The sequence below is a fragment of the Salvelinus alpinus genome, chromosome 15, assembly GCF_045679555.1.
Source record: "Salvelinus alpinus chromosome 15, SLU_Salpinus.1, whole genome shotgun sequence".
NCBI lineage: Eukaryota > Metazoa > Chordata > Actinopteri > Salmoniformes > Salmonidae > Salvelinus > Salvelinus alpinus.
In genome coordinates, this window is record NC_092100.1 from 9,946,781 (window position 1) to 9,956,701 (window position 9,921).

A 9,921-nucleotide genomic window follows, 5' to 3' on the forward strand; every position below is an offset into this window, starting at 1 on the left:
CCTCCACCTCCACCTTCGCCTCCACCTTCACCTCCACCTCTACCTCCACCTTCACCTCCACCTCCACCTCCACCTCCACCTCCACCTCCACCTTCGCATTCGCCTCCACCTCTACCTCCACCTTCACCTCCACCTCCACCTTCACCTCCACCTTCGCATTCGCCTCCACCTCTACCTCCACCTTCACCTTCACCTCCACCTCCACCTTCACCTCCACCTTCGCATTCGCCTCCACCTCTACCTCCACCTCTACCTCCACCTTTGCCTCCACCTCCACCTCTACCTCCACCTTCACCTCCACCTTCGCATTCGCCTCCACCTCTACCTCCACCTTCATCTTCACCTCCACCTCCACCTCCACCTCCACCTCTACCTCCACCTTCACCTCCACCTCTACCTCCACCTTCGCCTCCATCTTTGCCTCCGCCTCCACCTCTACCTCCACCTCCACCTCCACCTCCACCTCTACCTCCACCTTCACCTTCGCCTCCACCTCCACCTCTGCCTCCACCTCCGCCTCTACCTCCGTCTTTGCCTCCACCTCTACCTCCACCTTTGCCTTCGCCTCTACCTCCACCTTTGCCTCCACCTCTACCTCCACCTTCGCCTCTACCTCCACCTTTGCCTCCACCTCTACCTCCACCTCCACCTCTACCTCCACCTTTGCCTTCGCCTCCACCTCCACCATTGCCTTCGCCTCAACCTGTACCTCCACCTTTGCCTCCACCGCCTTTTTATCCATACCAAAAGTCTGATTGCAAAGTGAACATTTACACAGTTAGTGTTTGCACATGTGAAGAGTGAATGTGATCAATTAGTAATTGAGCTTAGCTTGTTGAACAGTGTTGCTTTTCATTTGCACACAATATATTTTAGTTGTGAAGTTTGTGCCGAAGGTAAATAATTGTGTGTTGTGTTTTGCCAAATGTTTGTTATTGAATTACAATCTGAGTTTAAAGCAAAACATGTGCCAGTAGTACTGCAGATCTGGTGTCTGGTTCTGCTAAATGAGGTACAGATTTGGTGTATGGTTCTGCTAAAGGACTTACCTTTGCCTTTGCCTCCACCTCTACCTCCACCTTCATCTTCTCCTCCACCTCCACCTTCGCATTCGCCTCCACCTCTACCTCCACCTCCGCCTTCGCCTCCACCTTTGCCTCCACCTCTACCTCCACATTTGCCTCCACCTTTGCCTCCATCTTTGCCTCCTCCTCCACCTCTACCTCTATCTCCGTCTTCGCCTCCACCTCTACCTCCACCTTTGCCTCCACCTTTGCCTCCATCTTTGCCTCCTCCTCCACCTCTACCTCTATCTCCGTCTTTGCCTCCACCTCTACCTCCACCTTTGCCTTCGCCTCCACCTCCACCTTTGCCTTCGCCTCTACCTCCACCTTGCCTTCGCCTCCACCTCTACCTCCACCTTTGCCTCCACCTCCACCTCCACCTTTGCCTCCACCTCCACCTTTGCCTCCACCTCCACCTCTACCTCCGTCTTCGCCTCTACCTCTACCTCCACCTTTGCCTCCACCTCCACCTCTACCTCCGTCTTCGCCTCCACCTCTACCTCCGCCTCCACCTCTACCTCCACCTTTGCCTCCACCTCTACCTCCGTCTTCGCCTCCACCTCCACCTCCACCTCTGCCTCCACCTCTACCTCCGTCTTCGCCTCCACCTCTACCTCCACCTTTGCCTTCGCCTCCACCTCTACCTCTACCTCCGTCTTCGCCTCTACCTCCGTCTTCGCCTCCACCTCCACCTCCGCTTCTACCTCCACCGCCGCCTCCACCTTTGCCTTCGCCTCCACCTCTACCTCCGTCTTCGCCTCACCTCTACCTCCACCTTTGCCTTCGCCTCCACCTCTACCTCCGTCTTCGCCTCACCTCTACCTCCACCTTTGCCTTCGCCTCCACCTCTACCTCCGTCTTCGCCTCCACCTCCACCTTTGCCTTCGCCTCTACCTCCACCTTTGCCTTCGCCTCCACCTCTACCTCCACCTTTGCCTCCACCTCCACCTCCACCTTTGCCTCCACCTCCACCTCTACCTCCACCTCTACCTCCACCTTTGCCTCCACCTCCACCTCCACCTTTGCCTCCACCTCCACCTCTGCCTCCACCTCTGCCTCTACCTCCGTCTTCGCCTCTACCTCTACCTCCACCTTTGCCTTCGCCTCTACCTCCACCTTTGCCTTCGCCTCCACCTCTACCTCTACCTCCGTCTTCGCCTCCACCTCTACCTCCACCTTTGCCTTCGCCTCCACCTCTACCTCTACCCCCGTCTTCGCCTCCACCTCTACCTCCACCTTTGCCTTCGCCTCCACCTCTACCTCTACCCCCGTCTTCGCCTCCACCTCTACCTCCACCTTTGCCTTTGACCTCCACCTCCACCTTTGCCTTCGCCTCCACCTCCACCTCTACCTCTCTCTGTGAAGTTTGCTTCCATTGTTCTCCAAACACAGGAGTACTCACCGGTGGCCTTTTTATCCATACCAAAAGTCTGATTGCAAAGTGAACATTTACACAGTTAGTGTTTGCACATGTGAATGTGATCAATTAGTAATTGAGCTTAGCTTGTTGAACAGTGTTGCTTTTCATTTGCACACAATATATTTTAGTTGTGAAGTTTGTGCCGAAGGTAAATAATTGTGTGTTGTGTTTTGCCAAATGTTTGTTATTGAATTACAATCTGAGTTTAAAGCAAAACATGTGCCAGTAGTATTGCAGATCTGGTGTCTGGTTCTGATAAATGACTTACAGATGTGGTGTCTGGTTCTGCTAAATAACTTACAGATGTGGTGTCTGGTTCTGATAAATGACTTACAGATCTGGTGTCTGGTTCTGCTAAATGACTTACAGATGTGGTGTCTGGTTCTGCTAAATGACTTACAGATGTGGTGTCTGGTTCTGCTAAATGACTTACAGATTTGGTGTCTGGTTCTGCTAAATGACTTACAGATTTGGTGTCTGGTTCTGCTGAATGACTTACAGATTTGGTGTCTGGTTCTGCTAAATGACTTACAGATGTGGTGTCTGGTTCTGCTAAATGACTTACAGATTTGGTGTCTGGTTCTGCTAAATGACTTACATATCTGGTGTCTGGTTCTGCTGAATGACTTACAGATTTGGTGTCTGGTTCTGCTAAATGACTTACAGATCTGGTGTCTGGTTCTGCTGAATGACTTACAGATTTGGTGTCTGGTTCTGCTAAATGACTTACAGATGTGGTGTCTGGTTCTGCTAAATAACTTACAGATGTGGTGTCTGGTTCTGCTAAATGACTTACAGATGTGGTGTCTGGTTCTGCTAAATGACTTACAGATGTGGTGTCTGGTTCTGCTAAATGACTTACAGATGTGGTGTCTGGTTCTGCTAAATGACTTACAGATTTGGTGTCTGGTTCTGCTAAATGACTTACAGATCTGGTGTCTGGTTCTGCTAAATGACTTACAGATTTGGTGTCTGGTTCTGCTAAATGACTTACAGATGTGGTGTCTGGTTCTGCTAAATGAGGTACAGATTTGGTGTCTGGTTCTGCTAAAGGACTTGCCTTTGCCTTTGCCTCCACCTCTACCTCCGTCTTCACCTCCACCTCCACCTCCGCCTCTGCCTCCACCGCCGCCTCCACCTTTGCCTTCGCCTCCACCTCTACCTCCGTCTTCGCCTCACCTCTACCTCCACCTTTGCCTTCGCCTCTACCTCCACCTTTGCCTTCGCCTCCACCTCTACCTCCGTCTTCGCCTCCACCTCTACCTCCACCTTTGCCTTCGCCTCCACCTCTACCTCTACCCCCGTCTTCGCCTCCACCTCTACCTCCACCTTTGCCTTCGACCTCCACCTCCACCTTTGCCTTCGCCTCCACCTCCACCTCTACCTCTCTCTGTGAAGTTTGCTTCCATTGTTCTCCAAACACAGGAGTACTCACCGGTGGCCTTTTTATCCATACCAAAAGTCTGATTGCAAAGTGAACATTTACACAGTTAGTGTTTGCACATGTGAATGTGATCAATTAGTAATTGAGCTTAGCTTGTTGAACAGTGTTGCTTTTCATTTGCACACAATATATTTTAGTTGTGAAGTTTGTGCCGAAGGTAAATAATTGTGTGTTGTGTTTTGCCAAATGTTTGTTATTGAATTACAATCTGAGTTTAAAGCAAAACATGTGCCAGTAGTATTGCAGATCTGGTGTCTGGTTCTGCTAAATGACTTACAGATTTGGTGTCTGGTTCTGATAAATGACTTACAGATGTGGTGTCTGGTTCTGCTAAATGACTTACAGATCTGGTGTCTGGTTCTGCTAAATGACTTACAGATCTGGTGTCTGGTTCTGATAAATGACTTACAGATCTGGTGTCTGGTTCTGCTAAATGACTTACATATCTGGTGTCTGGTTCTGCTGAATGACTTACAGATTTGGTGTCTGGTTCTGCTAAATGACTTACAGATCTGGTGTCTGGTTCTGCTGAATGACTTACAGATCTGGTGTCTGGTTCTGATAAATGACTTACAGATTTGGTGTCTGGTTCTGCTAAATGACTTACAGATTTGGTGTCTGGTTCTGCTAAATGACTTACAGATTTGGTGTCTGGTTCTGCTAAATGACTTACAGATTTGGTGTCTGGCTCTGCTAAATGACTTACAGATGTGGTGTCTGGTTCTGCTAAATGACTTACAGATTTGGTGTCTGGTTCTGCTAAATGACTTACAGATCTGGTGTCTGGTTCTGCTAAATGACTTACAGATTTGGTGTCTGGCTCTGCTAAATGACTTACAGATCTGGTGTCTGGTTCTGCTAAATGACTTACAGATTTGGTGTCTGGTTCTGCTAAATGACTTACAGATTTGGTGTCTGGTTCTGCTAAATGACTTACAGATTTGGTGTCTGGTTCTGCTAAATGACTTACAGATTTGGTGTCTGGTTCTGCTAAATGACTTACAGATTTGGTGACTGGTTCTGCTGAATGACTTACAGATTTGGTGTCTGGTTCTGCTAAATGACTTACAGATTTGGTGTCTGGTTCTGCTAAATGACATACAGATTTGGTGTCTGGTTCTGCTAAATTACATACAGATTTGGTGTCTGGCTCTGCTAAATGACTTACAGATGTGGTGTCTGGTTCTGCTAAATGACTTACAGATTTGGTGTCTGGTTCTGCTAAATGACTTACAGATCTGGTGTCTGGTTCTGCTAAATGACTTACAGATTTGGTGTCTGGTTCTGCTGAATGACTTACAGATTTGGTGTCTGGTTCTGCTAAATGACTTACAGATTTGGTGTCTGGTTCTGCTAAATTACATACAGATTTGGTGTCTGGTTCTGCTAAATTACATACAGATTTGGTGTCTGGTTCTGCTGAATGACTTACAGATTTGGTGTCTGGTTCTGCTGAATGACTTACAGATTTGGTGTCTGGTTCTGCTAAATTACATACAGATTTGGTGTCTGGTTCTGCTAAATGACTTACAGATTTGGTGTCTGGTTCTGCTAAATGACTTACAGATTTGGTGTCTGGTTCTGCTAAATGACTTACAGATTTGGTGTCTGGTTCTGCTAAATGACTTACAGATTTGGTGTCTGGTTCTGCTGAATGACTTACAGATTTGGTGTCTGGTTCTGCTAAATGACATACAGATTTGGTGTCTGGTTCTGCTAAATGACTTACAGATTTGGTGTCTGGTTCTGCTAAATGACTTACAGATTTGGTGTCTGGTTCTGCTAAATTACATACAGATTTGGTGTCTGGTTCTGCTAAATGACTTACAGATTTGGTGTCTGGTTCTGCTAAATGACTTACAGATTTGGTGTCTGGTTCTGCTAAATTACTTACAGATTTGGTGTCTGGTTCTGCTAAATTACTTAAAGATTTGTGTCATTGTACCTCATGGGTGTTACGGGTGTCGTCCTCCTCTTCCTCGGAAGAGGAGAGGAGAGAAGGATCGGTGGACCAATATGCAGCGAGGTAATTAGACATAAATGATATTTATTGAAACACGAAGACGAAATACGAAAACACTTGGAAATTACAAAATAACAAACACGACGTAGACAGACCTAAACTACGAACTTACATGAAACGAAGAACACATGAACAGGAACGACCGAGACGAGACAGTACCGTGTGGTGCAACAAACACAGACACAGCGACAACCACCCACAACGAACACTGTGAAACAACCTACCTAAATATGACTCTCAATTAGAGGAAACGCCAAACACCTGCCTCTAATTGAGAGCCATACCAGGCAACCCTAAACCAACATAGAAACAGAAAACATAGAATGCCCACCCAAACTCACGTCCTGACCAACTAACACATAAAACAAACTAACAGAAATAGGTCAGGAACGTGACAATGGGCCAGTTTTAGTGAGTAAACAATTGGGAAAAACTATTGTTGTCATGAACAAGCCATCTGTCTCAATGAAGGATGAAGCCAAGTTTGCTTTTTTTTGCCTAGAATTTAATTTAAAGTACTCCAGAGCTTTTTACTACCATTCTTTATAGAATTTATCTCTGTTCCATAGTATAGTTTCTTCTTATTTTTATTCAGTGTAGTTATGTGATTTCTCCTTTACTGTATATTTGCCAGTCTTCTGTGTTGTCAGTCTGATTTGCTATTCTCTTTGCCTCATCCCTCTTAGCCATACAGTTTTTCAATTCATAATCTATCCATGGGGATCTGGCAGTAAGTTTCCTGATGGGTGCATTCTTACCAGTAACCGGAATAACCAGTTTAATAAATGCTTCAAGTGCAGCGTCAGGTTGTTCCTACCAACAAAATATTGCCAACAAATGCCTCGCCATCTAATTAGTGACGCGCATGAATGGATGAACGAGATTCCCACTGTCCCTACTTACTATCTAACGAAACCACAGCCAAGGGAACGGGCTTGACCGAATCAGCGAGGAAAGAAGACCCTGTTGAGCTTGACTCTAGTCTGGCACTGTGAAGAGACATGAGAGGTGTAGAATAAGGCGGGGGGCACTCAGAGTCCGAGCAAGGGCGGCCGACAGTGAGACTGTAAACGTCTTAGTAATTCCAGGGAGTAAGCTATACTCTCAGGCCCAGGGAGAGGGCAGGCAGGCGGGCAGGGAGTGTAGGCCTAGATGCCAGGAGTCAGAGGTCACCAGGACAATGGGGGTCTGCCTGGAGGTCAGGAAGGCCCCAGGGAGAAGGCCCAAGTGAATAGGTGTGTGAGTGACCAAAGAGCTATTGAAATGAGAATGTTTACAAAATTCATTTAAAAATGTGTGAAATTAAAATGGACAAACTAAAATGTGTGCAATATAGAAGAGTAGGCAGTGGACATTCTGAATCTTGTTTGAGGTCAGTAGGTCACATGACCAAAGAGCTATTGAAATTAGAAACATTGAAAAACATTGACAATTCATGTAAAAATGTGTGAGATGAAAATGGACAAACTAAAGGGTGTGCAATGTGTAGGACCACTGTGTGTACATTCTGAACCCTGTTTGTTTGAGGTCAGTAGGTCACATGACCAAGGAGCTATTGAAATTCAAAAATCTTAATAAATAATTTTAAATAGTAAATCGACAAAAAAATGTGTGTGCAATGTGTCTCAACATCGGGTTAGCTAGAACCAGGTTAGAAAGTTTTAGGAGTAATGGTTAAAGAGCTATTGAAATTAGAAAAATGTGATTTGTCACTATGTTGATGGTCCCTAACTGCTGTTCGTGGACGTAAGGAAAACTACAGGAGAATAACCGTCGAATATCCAACGTGAATCTGTCTTTACCTCGGTCTGACAGACAGGGAGAAGACAGACGAGATAAAATCAGATTGTCAACATACTTTCTCAATGTTTGAAACGAGTGCATCCAGATTTTCATAGCTGGATAACTTCACCTCTGCATGTGCAAACGTGGTCAGGTCTGAGGAAGACAAACATAAATATTTTAAGTAAATGTTTCAGGGAGTGGATGAAGCTGAAATCAAACTATTTTTTTTTTTTTTTTTTTTTTTCACCTTTATTTAACCAGGTAGGCTAGTTGAGAACAAGTTCTCATTTGCAACTGCGACCTGGCCAAGATAAAGCATAGCAGTGTGAACAGACAACACAGAGTTACACATGGAGTAAACAATAAACAAGTCAATAACATGGTAGAAAAAAAAGAGAATCTATATACAATGTGTGCAAAAGGCATGAGGTAGGCAATAAATCGAATAATTACAATTTAGCAGATTAACACTGGAGTGATAAATCATCAGATGATCATGTGCAAGAAGAGATACTGGTGTGCAAAAGAGCAGAAAAGTAAATAAATAAAAGCAGTATGGGGGGTGAGGTAGGTAAATTGGGTGGGTAGTTTACAGATGGACTATGTACAGCTGCAGCGATCGGTTAGCTGCTCGGATAGCAGATTTTTAAAGTTGTTGAGGGAGATAAAAGTCTCCAACTTCAGAGATTTTTGCAATTCGTTCCAGTCGCAGGCAGCAGAGAACTGGAAGGAAAGGCGTCCAAATGAGGTTTTGGCTTTAGGGATGATCAGTGAGATACACCTGCTGGAGCGCGTGCTGCGGGTGGGTGTAGCCATCGTGACCAGTGAACTGAGATAAGGCGGCACTTTACCTAGCATAGCCTTGTAGATGACCTGGAGCCAGTGGGTCTGACGACGAACATGTAGCGAGGGCCAGCCGACTAGGGCATACAGGTCGCAGTGGTGGGTCGTATAAGGTGCTTTAGTAACAAAACGAATGGCACTGTGATAAACTGCATCCAGTTTGCTGAGTAGAGTATTGGAAGCTATTTTGTAGATGACATCGCCGAAGTCGAGGATCGGTAGGATAGTCAGTTTTACTAGGGTAAGTTTGGCGGCGTGAGTGAAGGAGGCTTTGTTGCGGAATAGAAAGCCGATTCTTGATTTGATTTTGGATTGGAGATGTTTGATATGAGTCTGGAAGGAGAGTTTGCAGTCTAGCCAGACACCTAGGTACTTATAGATGTCCACATATTCTAGGTCGGAACCGTCCAGGGTGGTGATGCTAGTCGGGCGTGCGGGTGCAGGCAGCGAACGGTTGAAAAGCATGCATTTGGTTTTACTAGCGTTTAAGAGCAGTTGGAGGCCACGGAAGGAGTGTTGTATGGCATTGAAGCTCGTTTGGAGGTTAGATAGCACAGTGTCCAAGGAAGGGCCGGAAGTATATAGAATGGTGTCGTCTGCGTAGAGGTGGATCAGGGAATCGCCCGCAGCAAGAGCAACATCATTGATGTATACAGAGAAAAGAGTCGGCCCGAGAATTGAACCCTGTGGTACCCCCATAGAGACTGCCAGAGGACCGGACAACATGCCCTCCGATTTGACACACTGAACTCTGTCTGCAAAGTAGTTGGTGAACCAGGCAAGGCAGTCATTAGAAAAACCGAGGCTACTGAGTCTGCCGATAAGAATATGGTGATTGACAGAGTCGAAAGCCTTGGCCAGGTCGATGAAGACGGCTGCACAGTAATGTCTTTTATCGATGGCGGTTATGATATCGTTTAGTACCTTGAGCGTGGCTGAGGTGCACCCGTGACCGGCTCGGAAACCGGATTGCACAGCGGAGAAGGTACGGTGGGATTCGAGATGGTCAGTGATCTGTTTGTTGACTTGGCTTTCGAAGACCTTAGATAGGCAGGGCAGGATGGATATAGGTCTGTAACAGTTTGGGTCCAGGGTGTCTCCCCCTTTGAAGAGGGGGATGACCGCGGCAGCTTTCCAATCCTTGGGGATCTCAGATGATACGAAGGAGAGGTTGAACAGGCTGGTAATAGGGGGTGCGACAATGGCGGCGGACAGTTTCAGAAATAGGGGGTCCAGATTGTCAAGCCCAGCTGATTTGTATGGGTCCAGGTTTTCCAGCTCTTTCAGAACATCTGCTATCTGGATATGGGTAAAGGAGAAGCTGGGGAGGCTTGGGCGAGTA

General features: G+C 46.5%; 1 protein-coding gene across 1 annotated transcript in view; it reads right to left on the reverse strand.

The window, feature by feature from the left end:
* Nucleotides 1-1,283, reverse strand: part of LOC139540521 (neurofilament heavy polypeptide-like) — a 3,219-nt gene extending 1,936 nt beyond the window's left edge. The window contains exons 1-2 of the mRNA XM_071344405.1: nt 1,050-1,283; nt 8-751 (exon numbers count right to left, since the gene is read on the reverse strand). Coding sequence (XP_071200506.1) covers nt 8-751; nt 1,050-1,283 — 978 coding nt within the window. The remainder of the gene's footprint in view (nt 1-7; nt 752-1,049) is intronic.
* Nucleotides 1,284-9,921: the final 8,638 nt, after the last annotated feature.